General features: G+C 31.1%; 1 protein-coding gene across 1 annotated transcript in view; it reads right to left on the bottom strand.

Annotated features, from left to right (window-relative positions):
• Nucleotides 1-2,627: 2,627 nt before the first annotated feature.
• LOC143911975 (uncharacterized) overlaps nt 2,628-15,998 on the bottom strand; it is a 104,800-nt gene continuing 91,429 nt past the window's right edge. Inside the window, exons 4-6 of the mRNA XM_077431080.1 lie at nt 5,299-5,529; nt 4,932-5,138; nt 2,628-4,070 (exon numbers count right to left, since the gene is read on the bottom strand). Coding sequence (XP_077287206.1) covers nt 2,628-4,070; nt 4,932-5,138; nt 5,299-5,529 — 1,881 coding nt within the window. The remainder of the gene's footprint in view (nt 4,071-4,931; nt 5,139-5,298; nt 5,530-15,998) is intronic.

Below are 15,998 nucleotides of genomic sequence, written 5' to 3'. Positions count from 1 at the left end.
TTGATTGTTAGTTTAATATTTACCGGCCATCGATCACAAACCACACCCACCATTACACATGGCCTCACTTTTTTGTTCGTCAACAACCGATCAATAATTAATGTATTATTTGAATTTTATTTATTTGTCCTCAGATATTTTTCGTCAATTTTATTTCAGAATATCTGAATTAAAATCCAATAAAAAATAATTTAATCAAATTTTCTCTAGCCATTTGTACATTAAGCTTTGAAAATATGAAAATAGATGTCACTACATTAACAGTTGGAAATGAAAAAAATAATTATATAAAAATGCACTATGCATTTATAAATATATATCTTACCTTTATTCGTGTGTTGACGATGAGAAAATTAATCATTGAAATTATATTAAAAAATTCTATACATATGTACATATGTAATATATATTTTTGCTATCAATTTTGTAATCAATAAAACTGTAATTTTTTACAAAATAAAGAAATAAAGACTGTTGTGGAAATATAAAGGTAATAAATCAATTAAAACTGCGGTTAATTTTGGCATTAATTTCATTTGAAAAATATTTGTGTTTTTACAAGGTATTACAATACAATAATGCTATCAAAACATAGGTAATACATGTAGTATATAATGCAGGAAGTAATATTGAAAGGATGGAATTTTCCTCAATGAAAAAATAAAATTCAAACAATTTGAACCAGCAAAAATTTATAAAAAAATTGTCCTCTCTCTCTCTTGAAAAACAATATGATGAGGTTTTACTGTAGCAATATTTATAGGCTTATTAGAAACCAGGGAATGACCTAAAGCCTATTACATAATCAGATTGGAAAAAATAAACTAAAAGCACTAAATGCCTATTGAATTCTTATATCACAATTTAACATCCATAAAATTCGGAAAAAATACTTTCCATTATTTATTCTGTAATAATATTTTCATAGACTACATACATACAAATACATGAATATAATCAGAATATGCCTTTTTAAGATGCAGATAAATTTCAATAGTATCAACACTGTATATATAGGTATGTATATATAGATATGTATATATATATATATATATATATATATATATATATATATATATATATATATATATATATATATATGTATATATGGATGATTATATATTATATATTCTAAATTTAACATTAAATAAATTACATTGAATGTGTAACATTTAATAATTTCACCACACTTACAATTCTCAAGTCTATATTGAGTTTACACCAATTTAAACATACATATTATTTTTTCATCTATGAATATCTACATATACAAAGCATTTCACGATTTTTGATACATTCTGCTTATTCAGAGTACAGCATGAAAGAAAAAGGAAAAAAGTTTCAAGAACTTATCGTAATCCGCAATTTCCAAAAATATTTGCATTCCATTTTCCAGCGCATTTTCTCTATCAGTCATTACAATATTTAAGTTTTGTGAATTAATCTGTACACATACATTGTACATACCATATTGGTTTGCAAAGAAATCTAATTTATAATCAGGTTGTGAATATTAATGGGCAACACATTATAACACGAGGTTTATGTATGCATAATTTTTTTTATTTAGAAACATATTTATGTAGAAAATAATATATATACATATACGTATATAGATTTTCGAGCAGTATATTTATAGCATTATTTACATTTTTCACAATTTGAGTTTAAATTTCATATTACACATTATACATCTAACCATTTATTATACATACAAACACATGCGCAATATTTTATTTTTAATATACAATCAATAAATAAACTTCATTAATAAAAATTTCAGTTTATTTTGCTGTATGTTTGAAAATAGTTGTCTTTTTTAAAATGGGAATATCTACTGTGTAATGTAATGAAGTTTCATTCACACCTACACACATATGTAGGCATATTACGTTTTTCGAAAATATATTCTCTGCTTCTGAAATGATCGTCATAGAGTTTTCATTCATCAACACTTATCAAAACACTAAGTACATCAAATTTTAATACAAATTATATTTTATTGTTCAATCACTATCTATTAAATCTGTATGTATGTATTATTAGATAATATTTTTAATCTTAAATTTATCATAGTGTAATTGAAAATAATTCTATGCCATGTTTAAAACTAAATACATCAGGCATCTCTATATGGAATGAGATTTGATATGATTGGTATTGAAAAATATAATATTTCTACTAAGTATACATACATAAATATATTATGGACATATATGTAAGTGCATCAATTTTTTTTATATATTCGCACAAAAATCTGTGTAAATTTTATAAAAAATATTACACTATTTTATTTAGAGTTCAAAATTTGGTATAACTCATTTTTTAGTATTTTCTTGTACATATAAAATAGATAAAAACAATTTTCAAATAAAAATATAACATTTTTTTTATAGAAAATGTAAAGTTTTTAGGTATAAAACTTATATACATACATATGTAGTTGCTTTCACTATGATAGTTAGTTTTATAAATAAAATATATTTTTTAAAATATTTTTATAGGTACTAAAGTTTCGTGGAAAATAAACTTAAAATACATTTAGTGCATATACTATTATACATATAATTGATATTTATCTAATGAGATCTCGGTTCATATTCTAAGAGAAGGTCATTGGCATTGGGCTATTCTACTTTTTCTATACCATTCCTCAAATAATGTGGTCTGGAGGAATTTACAAGAATACCATTTGGTCGCAGTTTTTGAGGTCGTTTTTTCGTCGTAGGCCACGACAGCAATAATTGTTCTTCTGAAGTTATCTCCGGTCGCGTGTTGCTGTATTGTTCCTCCAATGAAACATATTTTCTTCCTTCATCTTCATCCACACTCGACGAATCACTATTATTTCCTCCACTACTTTCGTCACAGGCCAACTCCACTTTGATGCTATTTTTTTTCTTTTGAACTTCACAAAAATCACTATCACTGTCGGTTTCTGGTTTGAAATTTTCATCCATGCGCAACGCTTTCCACTTGCGTTCTAGTAAGGTAGTAGTAGAACAAGAATATTTTTTGGACATAGCTTCGCGATTTGGAGACTCCGGCATGGATGGAGATTTTTCACTCTCTTCAGAAAACGCTCTAGTGATAAGAATGCGTGGGGAACGTTTCGTGGCTATACCCGTGGTTACTGCGGGTCTAGGACGAGGTCTTTTAACAGGAACAGCTTCTTGATCCAACCCAAATACTCTTTGCAGTATCAGATTAGCCGTGCTCATCGCTGGTCTGGGTATAGGAATGGCTGACGTTCTAGGATTGCTGTGATCGTGACATTTGAATGAAGATTTAAATGAAATGTACGTTTCATCTTCTTTCAGTTGCGGCATGGCAGTATCAGCATTAGTACAAGGAACTTGCAGAGTGTTGAAGCTCGACGTATGTGCAATAACTCGTTCCGGCTTTGAAGGTCTCGGTGGACTATCAAGGCCGTTGAATGTTATTCCAGTTTTCCAGGCGTGATCGGACGCTATTCTTTTTATCTTATTGTTTCTTTGAGGGCTGTTAGCAGAACGATTCATATCAATGAGTGCTTCAGAGAGTCTTCTTTGAAGACATGGCTTATGCATCATACCCAATGGTGTAATCGACGGCCTTCTAGATCCACACGTGCTCGGCGTTCTTGCTTGAATCTCTTGATTCATCTCACTTTTCATCATCTTTTTCCTCCAGTAGTTTTGGAACGTTTTTCTTAGAATCTTACTTTTTATGCCATACAATACACCGTTCACCGGCGGTGAACATGTTAAAAATGACGTAGCAATAGTGATTAGATGAGGGGACAATTTAACAGGATTAAATTTCCCATTGGTTTCAATTTGAATCATCGAAGATATAGACTGCCAAAGCATCGCTAAATAATATGGAAAATAGAGGATAAAGACGGATCCAACCAGCTGGAGGACTGTTGAAATTGCACTGCGATTACGAACTCTGGGTGCATTCGGTGAAGTTACCGTTGGAACGAAGAATGGATTGCGTTGATGCGTAATGGTGACCTGAGCTGACAAAGTTACCTCATAAATGGCTGATGCGATTCGGTGTCGATGATATCTGGCAATCATCAATATCTGAAATAAATTCAACATGATCTATTATTATATATATTCGTTCCATATATGTAAGAGGCGCAGTCTCCATAATCACATTACAGAATCGACTTCCACTCCAAAAACAATATTTTACGTATACATATGTTACAATCCAAATGTATGTAGTATTTAGTATGTACATACTAGTTTGCTCGTACACCAACCAATCTGTCTAGTTATGGTGTACATAATAGAACAAATTGACAAACGGACTAGTTTGTTCAGGTACAAACAATTAGGCGTAAGTTTAAGTATTTACAATCGTTTGTAAATACTTCTATCCCCTATGTACATTTACCCTGGGTTAAAATATTTAAAAAAAAATAGCAGAATCGGGAATTTTAACAGCGTTGTAATGTGGTTTCCATAGGATTGTCACATGAACCTTTTGGCTGTCAAAACTTTTAAACTGTCGAAACCTTTCAGATGTTAAAGCACTAAATATTTAAAAGGAAATTCCTATGGAAACCACATTCCATAGAAACTCAAAAGTTTTGACATTTCAAAAGTTTTGACAGCTCAAAAGTTCTGACAGTTAAAAAGTTTCATGCGATACCTGGTGAGTCTAGGATACATAGATTTTGACTGTTACCACTTAAGCTAAAACAAATAGCTCGTGTATGAAGAAACTAGTATGTTTATGGATGAACTAGAGTGAACACTTGTACTGTAACATACATTCGTACATTAAATCAAGGCTCTTATAGTTGAGACGGATTTTTTTACAATCCCTATCTACAAAATCCTTGCACATAAGATCGTACTGCAATGTGATGATGTACGTTAGCCATATTTATGAAATATACATATGTACATATATGTATCTTATGTTTGAAATACCTTCAGATTGCAAATCAATACGAGTGTTGCTGGTAAGATCAAGGTGAAAATAGTATAGACGACACAGTACCAAAACGCTCCAGGGGCAGTCCAATCAGGCGTACAACCTCCCAAAGGAAGTCCTGATTTGAAGGTTGTGGCTCCTAATAATGGTGGTGCGCTTAGGGCAAATGCTGCTAACCACGTAAAAGCTAACCCACATGCTACCTGAAATTGTTATGATAAATTCGATATAAAAAATAGCTTAAACTAAGTTAAGAATGTTCATTCTTTAACTAAGCCTTAACGATAGTTGTCATGTAAGCAAACAAATAGCTCACAGTTTATTATGAAACACGTATGTACACATTAATGTAATAATTATTACCTTTTTTGGGTTAACAAGAGCAGCATAGTGTAATGGTGCCGATATTGCACAATATCGATCGCAGTTCAAACCGCAAACAGTCCAGAGAGCAACAGGATGCAAAAGCGTATGTAAATATCCTCCTATTGTACACACAGTTCCACCAGCAACCCAACCACTCAAAGAAAGTACTCCTAGCAAAGCACCTACAGCTCCCAAGTGTAAAACCAGTAGATTGTTAGCAGTTGCTACCTGAAATTTGAATAACAATATTTTTACTTTATCTCTGTACGTAGTAACAATAGATGAAGGTTTTGGATCAGGCAAAAATTTGAACTCGAGAATTTGACTGATTCGAAAAAATGTGTGTGTGTAAGTGTGTCTTTGTATTTTGGGGATTTTTTGAACACTATTAGTCCTATCGAACTGAAACTTAGTATCGGGTACTGAAATTCTCATTTATACGATGTGAATTTTTTTCAAATTTTTAAATTGACAGGAAATGGTACCTCTCCTTATTGTAGGTGTCCTCTTTTTTTAAGGGGTTAGTTTGAATTCAATTATCTTCCAAACCGCTAACCAAATCAGACTGAATTTTTTTTACATGTAATGAAAATTATAAATTTTATACCTTGATATTTTTTTTAATATTTTTACCTCAACCGAAAGTAGTAATTTTACTCTAAAGAAGCAATTTTTTTTAGTTTTTTCTCGGAAACCTTTCGGTTTATTGAACTGAAATTTCATATCTAGAATTTTAAACTATGTACATGTGATATCAAGTTATATATAAAATTTTTTGAACACCCGTCAACCGGAAGTGGCAGTTTCCTCTTGTTTGATTTTACTTCCACATTTTTTTCGACCCTTTAAATATCTGTGTTCTTCACGAGAAAATTACAATATAATTCCTGTGTCAATGCGATGAAAAAAAAAAACATTTAATTTAATAAACCAGAAGTGGGATATTTACTCTTAGAAAAATAAAAAATATTGTGGCCACATGATTTTTTCCACGCCACTAAATGTATCAAGCTGAAAATTTATATTTGTATTAAGTAATTATTATTTTCATTATTTCATTATTTTATTTTGACCTGTTAAAATTGTTTATAATATTTATAGTAATTTTAAGTATTTAATAAAATTTGATCAAAATCTGACAATCGGGAGTAGACCTTTTGTCTTGTATAATTTTCCCTACATTTGCGCTCAATTTGTATTGAAAATGCTCTCATAGCCGATACGTGTGAAATTATATGTACGTAAGCTTCCGTATCGAATTTTGTTAATAAAATCACGGGTTGGTCACATCCAAATTTTATTCAATACGATTAATGATCGTGCATTTTTTCAAATGAATTCAACTCGAATCAACGTCGAAAGCTGTTAGTAGGCAAGTTTGACATATGCGGTTTAAATTGTGGTGAAAAGCCTACATACAAGCATGGTATTCCATAAGTCTGCGAACCTTTAACGCACAAATAACGACACTGCCTAGAAATCTAATTTTACGACGTACCCTTTTTGTCGGGAAAACTATTTCGGCGAGTCGTTCTTCATGTTTTATGTACCATTAAATAAAAGTCAGGTATTGCGGTCTCCGTAGTACCGATTTCAGAATGAATTTGGTCAAAATCGAACTACCGTAAGCGTTCGCTCTAGTACATTTTTTTGTATTCATACAAAATCATGCGTGTTGATATGATACAATTCAAAACCGTGGGATCTTTTTATGTACATACTAACATATTTATGTATAAAAAATATATGTAAATTTATTTTATTTTATATTTGAATAATGTTTTTACTATATTTTATTTTATAATTACGTCAAGAGTACGACAAGTAGAAAGTTAAAATAATATAGTACCTAGAATTTTTCTTATAAATAGAAATGCCAGCAGAAATATTAAGCTGACCTCGATTGAAAAGGATTTATTCTGAGTGTAATCTTTAATGCTGCTGGTCAGACTTGGATATAAGTTGTTGTTTTTCTATCAAAGTTTGCTAATTTATCTAGTTTCATTGTTGAAACGGTTCCTCCATCAAATAAAAAAAAATCCTACCCACTACGTTACCACTACTTTAATAATATTTATGTATGTACAGAGGTACAAGTTTAAATCCATATATGTATGTATGTCTTGTTAATTTCAAGTTTTCAGCATTTTGAAATTCAGTGATTGATTGGCCAGGAAGGCGCATTGGGGTTCACCTGTTAGGCCTTCCTGGTATATAAATATGTATGTATGTATGTGAAATAATAATAAAAAATACAAATTGAGAGCGCTTTTTACAAATATACAGATAGTATTACAGCTAATTTAAAAATGTAATAACATTCAGTTCCAGGTATTCCTGATGAGGTTAATATCTCACATAAGCCGGTAGCTTCATATATACAAATATTTTTCGCAGTTTTAATTTTTTAACCAATTTTCTTTTTCCTGAATAAAGTCATTATAATAGTATCTTTCTGCGATATTTAAAGTATACATATATAATAATACATATGTGTATGTTAGAGTCCAAGTGTTAACTCCGGTTCGCTCATGAACTATTTTTTTGTTCATACATGAACCATTTTTTTTAGGTTTTATTTTAAGTGCTAACAGTCAAAATCTATTTCAAATATACTCACCAGGTGTCGCATGAAACTTTTGGCTGTGAAAACTTTTACATTTTTACCTAAAGTTATGTAATACATATGTACATATATGAGCCGTTATATTTGAAAGCGGCGGAAGTCCAATTTTCAGTTCCAAAAACACAATGTCTGTTTGACTTAATTCACAAATTGTTATAAATTCTTTTAATTCGATATGTCCAGAATCTTGAGCATTTCTAAACATTTTTAAATATTATTAAACGAAAAACATTATATTTAATGTTTTTCGAAATATTTCTCGAAATTCAGAAAAGTGGACCTATGCCACTTTCAATCAAAAACGGGAACGGAAACGGGAAAAATGGGAATGAGTGGCATTGCAACGCAATGCAGTCGCGAAATGCGTTGTTAGGGTAAAATAGGAACGGAAACGAGAACGAGAACGGGAACGGGAACGAGCACGAGAACGGGAACGGGAACGGGAATTGCATGCGTTATTGTGGCATTGCAACGCATGCCGGGTTCAGCTAGTTTATAATATTTCATATTTGAATTAATATGGAGTAAATACCCATTGACTTCGAGTATGCTATGTTTGACTCGTAAATCAATAGTAGATATTTATAAAAGTTAACCACTTTAAAGTCAAATGTATTGCTATCGATTAATGGTTCTAACGAAAGTTCTATTTTTAAATTTTTAAATCCAAGTCATGCTCGTACTAAAATAGACTATCGCAATTATAATAATATCTCCCGTAAATATGTATAATATAATTAAGTTTTATATAAAAGTAATTCAAAAATGATTGTATATTTTTTATGAACCCATTTATGTTTTTTTCAGAATTTCAATTAATCCAACAAGGCTTCTTAATAGTAAAAGACGAACTTAATTAAATGTGGATTTTTTTTTCTGCCATCGGCAACAGATATCACCCACATCTCTTCTTCAGCCCCATGGGGCACGAACGATCGCACTTTCCTCGTATTTTTAGGCCAAGTGTACTAACGGAACTGTTGAATAATTTATATGAATCGCTTCGGGGGTAATACAGGTGACGTGTGTCGGTTGATGGGCTCCAATACATAATTTGTATGCAAATTAGACATATCCAATCTGGGTGAACGCCAATACTAATTCAACGTAAATTGCATTTAACTAATTTTGAAGGCGAAATTTTCAACTAAAAGTAAAAATGAGCTTCCATTTTAAAATAAAATAATTGTATTGGTATAAGAAACTATCACTGTAACTAATTATGAATTACAAATAATTTTCATATATAAATACATACATGTATAGTAGGTATAAACACTTCAGACAAGACGATGATAAATATTCTTGTGAAATATTAGTTTTAGTGTAGGATACACTAAAATAAATTAGGGATAGTTTCTCGTTACTGCTTCCGGATGGTTTATCACACCCGCTGGGTAAATCTGAGTACGGTGGTGTGCGGTTCAAGGATTTGTTGAATTCCGGTCTTAATTTGAGTGTCTTACTTAATTTGTAGACAGAAACTGTATTTATTAATAATATTGTCTGAAGACCACTAAGTTCGACGTCTCAAAATATATTGACCTCAATTCTGTCAACTTCTTATACAAATCCTACATACATATGTATATTAACTTTTTACACAAAAACAAAAATATTATGTCCGGTTTATGACCCTTTTCATCTGTTTGTATTTCTGAAATGTAATGTATGTTATTTGGTTTTTTTCTTGTAATATTACCGAGATCTTATAAACCTCAGCCCCTAGTTGGTGGTGTTTCTATTAATTTGATGGAGAATCTATTTTTTTATGTGACAAATATAAAAAAAATTGAAATGTAAATGAATAAATTTATTTCAGATGCGAGTAAATGAGAGTGAAAAAAGTAACTTTACCATTGATTTAATGAGTTACAAAGGGATGTTAGAAAGGTGCAATCTGATACAAGATGCCGATGTAAGTTTTAATGAGTTCGTTAATGATTAAACTCCTTCAACTTCATGTCGAATACATAAGCTTACTTCAATGTTAGCTAACTAACTATGTACATATGTACATATGTATGTCGGTAAGACAGCAAAGCGACCTGAAGAGTGGAAGTAGTTCAAAATCAGATCAATTTTTTTGATGGGCTGGAATATCATTGAACTAACAAAGTGACGCTAAAAAAAAGCTTGTAAAAAACGTAAACATGACTAATCTAATAATAAGCATTCATTTTTATTTTATTAAATTTATTGGAATCGAAAAAAAATAATATTCAACAATATCACGGTCATAGAAACTTTGATTTGTTTTCGATGCTCCCACCCAAATCTTTCATAGTTACATACAAAGTCTCTTTCGAAATTATATATTTTTTTTTATTTATTTTTATTTTTATTTATTTATTTTTTTAATTCATACCAGGAAGGCATTACAGGTAAACCCCAATGCGCCTTCCTGGCCAAATTACAAACAATACAGCATTTTTTATTATATAAGTCGCTAAATTACGAGACACTGACTTAAACTCGACAATTAACGAGACATCTATGAATTGTACATACATTTTTTTATTGTAATATTTACATTAATCATACTCAAATAGTGGTGACATAGTGGGTAGGAAGGATTTTTAGCCAATTTTTAATCGGGAATCGTTTCAACAATGAAATCAGAGAAAATTGGCAAACTCTGATAGGAAACGATCAACCAGGAGTCACAAATCCTGGTCTGACCAGCAGCATTACAGATATACTCAGAAAAATTCTTTTTCAATCGAGGTCAGCTCAAGGGATCGAACTCGAACTATATTAGAAGAATGTATTTCCAAAGTGGATAGAATACTGTTTTTTTTACAATTATTATTATTTTACAATACATAAAATACTCCTACACAATTTTTCCAGTTTATATATCATTATGATTTGTATTTATTTAAGCGCAATGTTTTGAATGGTATCAAATCTACCGTGGGATAAAAGTAGGCCAAAGACTTGCTATTTTGATCTAATTTTGATATACATACATACTAAGCATAAGAAAAATAATTCATATACATACATACGTACGTATGTACACATATGTACATATGTACACACATGCATAGAATCGACGTCGTACACAGTCACAAAATCCGCACATTTCAACGAAGTCGGAATTCAATTTGGAATGTTCATTGAATTTCGATGAATCCACTTCGTTATTTGCATTGTGATGTCACCGGATATAATTGGACGGAATAAGAAAAAAGATGGAAAGAGTGAAAATACACGATAATACCTATGGCATGGTGAAAACAGACTATGACCTTGAGTTGTGTGTGAATTATTCAACGTTTTCTTGATACCCAGCATCCCCTTTATGTCACTTGCGAATAACAAACGTTTACGTAGATTCTAAAAACTTTACTTTTTAATATTAATTTTGAATAAAATGAAAGCCGATTTAAAAAAAAAGAATATATTTTTGAATTCATATTGAAAATCTATATTGGGTTTCAAATATATGTAGCTTATATATTATGTAGTGCTATTAGATCAAGGGTAGCACCTTAAATTTTGGGATGAATATAGTTCACGTATTTCAATTACTTCTGTGATATAAAATATAAATCAAATTGCGTGGGTGTGATAAGCTGCCATCCAGAAAACTGAATCTTGGTACACTTTTACAGAATTCGCTAAAGGTTCAGGTGACTCCGTGTATTTCATTTATGTTTGGGCTCTCCAATATCGTACTTATGTATGTATATATGTATGTATTATTATATAACATTGGAAATGTTTACAAAATAGGTATCTGTATATTTTATATGTAGTTGTGTATACAAAATTATATACATATAGCATCTCAAATTGTCGATTAAACAATACCCAACTGAACCGAAGTAACGTAGATACAAACATACGTACATATGTACATATATCTTTTTCCTTTCAGGATTCATCACCCCTAACGGTGTGCAGGACTATTGTTGAAAACTCTTTCAAAAACATTCCGCATCTCTCATTCATCTCCTTTTCAAAATATTCATAAGGGAATTTCTCTACATGAAAAGTATATTATTTCTCTTCCTGTTTTGTAAACGTCTTTCCATCGTAAACATTCATGGCGGTTCATTTTTTTGACATTTGTTTCGTTGCAAAAGTCCATTAAAACATTTCTAAATTATAAATACGATTGCATGATTATAATACATACTGTATTATGAATGGGGGTATTAAATTTATTTTAGGTTTAGCGTTTTCGTGTGCAATGCCTTCAATTTTATAAAATGAAAGCAAATTTAAAAGTAGAAAATCGATTGGTTTGAAAATGTGGTTTTATTTATATGCTAGCCGGTGTTGTCAGTGTTGCTTTGCAAAGCCGGGAATTTCCTGGCACATATTTTCCATTACACTTCGATTTGATAGTTTTACATTGAAATCTGTGAAATTGCATAGCGGACAATACATTTATTTGCAATACCCAACCGTTTTTGAATGGGAGTTCTTGGATATCGGGCATAGAGCCTTTCCAAAACCCTAGGTTCTAAGTTAAGATATCGTAATATTCTAAATTTGTTGGTGTAAAGTTGTTAAATGCAATTTTATATAGCAGACAAACATATAGGCACCCCGAAAAAGCCTCGAAAAAGTCAAATAATTTGATATTTATCTTATTTTTTGGCTTGAAGCTCTTTCATGCATTTTTTTACAACAATTTTCACATCATACAGTGATTTCTGTTTTCATGATTTCCGATTATCTTATAGACACATCATTGAACTGTTCATGTGAGTGTCGTTTTTTTGAAATACTGACTATTTAATTTGGATACTTACTCTTTTTATAATTATATAATTATTACTGATTATTTAAATAATTCTCAACCATTTAATTAATTAACTTACCACAAAGATAAATTCTGACTAATATATTACCGACAGTATAATTTACTATTTAATTTGGATACTTACTCTTTTTATAATTATATAATTATTACTGATTATTTAAATAATTCTCAACCATTTAATTAATTAACTTACCACAAAGATGAATTCTGACTAATATTTTACCGACAGGTTAATTTACTATTTAATTTGGATACTTACTCTTTTTATAATTATATAATTATTACTGATTATTTAAATAATTCTCAACCATTTAATTAATTAACTTACCACAAAGATGAATTCTGACTAATATATTACCGACAGGATAATTTACTGACAGGAAAGTGGAATTAGTTCACCATTTAACCTTTTGCCTGTGGCAACTTTCACGATACTTTTTTAGCAAATTTGTAAATAGAGTCTTCGACCATAAATGTACATATATTATAATATTTATTTAAGTGACCAAATATGTCAATTGATACCTGAAGTATTTTTTTAAATAGTTAATCACTCTTGAAATATTTTGTTTATATATTGAGTAACGCCATTCACGTTCCTGGCATATTATGCATGACATCTATAGCAGTCATCCGTGGCTCATCCGCACATTACATATACATATGTATATGTTCATATAATGTACTACGTAGAAGCTTTTAAATATTTTTATTTGATAATAAATATTAAGCATACAGCTCAACAGTAAGCGTATAAATCAAACAACTGAGGAGGCACGGGTTCGAGTCCTGACCCAGTGTCGCTGGCCAGACCTTGGATATACGTGACTCCGGGACGGTTACCTGTCCGAATTTTCGTTTCCAATCAGAGTATATATATATATATATATATATATATATATATATATATATATATATATATATACTCTGATTGCAAACGAAAATTCAGACAGGTAACCGTCCCGGAGTCACGTATATCCAAGGTCTGGCCAGCGACACTGGGTCAGGACTCGAACCCGTGCCTCCTCAGTTGTTTGATTTATACGCTTACTGTTGAGCTGTATGCTTAATATTTATTATCAAATAAAAATATTTAAAAGCTTCTACGTAGTACATTATATGAACATATACATATGTATATGTAATGTGCGGATGAGCCACGGATGACTGCTATAGTATATATATATATATATATATATATATATATATATATATATATATATATATATATATATATATATATATATATATATATATATATATATATATATATATATGTATGTGAAAAATTATTTGACTTGAGAAAGCCAATGGTGTCGAAGACATCGACCTACATATGTAAGTATGTACATATAATCACATCAGATCCCTTGATATAGATCACAATTATTTTGATTTCCGCTCAAGGTGGATAAAAATATTGTGCAGTGGCTTTTGTAACACGGTGTAGTCCGACTTAACAAGGATAAACTTCTTTGGCAATTTCTCCACGGGGATTTGCGGCTTATTTGTACTCGTAAGTAGCTTACGGCTCTATGGACTTTCAACTGAAAGAAAGCCCCAGCCTCGCCGCGGACATTGCGGTCAATTATATATTAATATACATATATATTTATTTGATATACCGCATTTCTCAAACTTTATTAATTAACTTATATTATCTTTGTATATGCATGTATGTACATATATGTATACTCTTCAACCAATTCCAGTTTATAAACTAATGACAAGAACAACGTGATGAGTCCCTTGGGTTCGTTGACTTATATTATACATATTAATTTTTGAGGAACTCGAGTCGAGTGGTACACATTAGAACCCTCATTATTTCGGTAGACATTCGAGGCAAACACTCGATTTGTGTTAAGTACCCCGTACACACAGTGGGATTTACACCGTATAAGATAGAAGGGGTCTCGTTCGAGGAAATGGGATGGGTTCAGGATGGTGGTTTCTTCGATTTTCAGCCGTTGTTTATCTTTGGTTCACGGCATCCACTCTTTGACTAAAAGCGAACCGGAGAGAAAAAGGCATTTCGCGAAAATGCCTGGCGATAACAAGTCGACAAATATGCGGTATTTGCGCCTGTTGTCTCTCGGGCCCCAATTTCAATACAAATTCAATGGTGAATTTCAATCGGCCGCGGAATTCCATTAAACACCCCTGACGGCGCCTACAATGCAAATACGGTGGCTCGAAAACGAAATTTAAACTCCCAAAATTCGATTGCAAACTTTGCCACTTGCTCGTTATAAAATCGTCAATCGAATTGCCCTGTGTATGTATATGTACCTACATATATATAAAACACTACGTTTGCGACGACTTTTTTTCCAATTCAAACAATGAACAAATTGACACCTTTTTAAACGGTATCAATTCGCCAATAGTGAAACGTGAAATTGAAATTCATTTGATGGCCTTTAATCTGGGTCATTTTCATCTTGATTTCAGCCATGTTAAACGTGCAAATTTATTATACATAATTTAAATAAGTAAATGGTTAAATATGATTTACTCAATTACTAACACGTGTTCACTCAAAATTTTTCTCCTCCAAACTACCTCCTTTTATCCTCCCTTACAATGTATACCGTGTGTCGTAAATCACTATAATATCTCACGTGCAGAATATAAGAAACATTTGTTTGGATATTTTTCCGGACGATGAAAAATCTATTAATTCACGATACGATGGGTATGAAATTACCGATAGAGCTTATGTTCTCGTGTGTTGAAAGCTTTTTTCATCGACCTATTGCCATTCACTGGTGTATGAAAATACATGTATTCTATAATACATTCCAGTGGCGTGCCGTAATTTTTAAAACAGATGACTAGGTTTGAACAAAAAAATAATAATTTTTGATATGTAATACATACTTAATAGTTTTGTGCCAACAGAAATATTCCAAGTATCCAACCTTTCTTATTAACATCCTGTTCGTCTTAAAAACTTAATCTTCTGAATGATGCACATATGTATCTGTCACAGTAAGAGTGTAAATCTCGCTGATGTACATATACACTTTCTAGTATGAGTATGCATCGTCAAAATCATCTAGTAACAATATAGTACACGGGAAGCGTGATTTTTCTAGGAAACAGGGCGTTTTGGGTCTATTTTCCAGGAAACAGGGCAAACTACAAAACTAGAGAGCATAAAAATGAACAATGAACAATGAACTGTGCAAAATTGACTCGCTCTTTAGACATAACCTTTAACTACGTAACTTTACCCTAACCTAAAATCGTAGGTAATGCGAATGTAGTTGTAAAACTTTTACAGTA

This window comes from Arctopsyche grandis, chromosome 5, assembly GCF_051622035.1.
Source record: "Arctopsyche grandis isolate Sample6627 chromosome 5, ASM5162203v2, whole genome shotgun sequence".
Classification (NCBI taxonomy): domain Eukaryota; kingdom Metazoa; phylum Arthropoda; class Insecta; order Trichoptera; family Hydropsychidae; genus Arctopsyche; species Arctopsyche grandis.
This window is presented reverse-complemented; position numbering and strand designations above follow the sequence as displayed.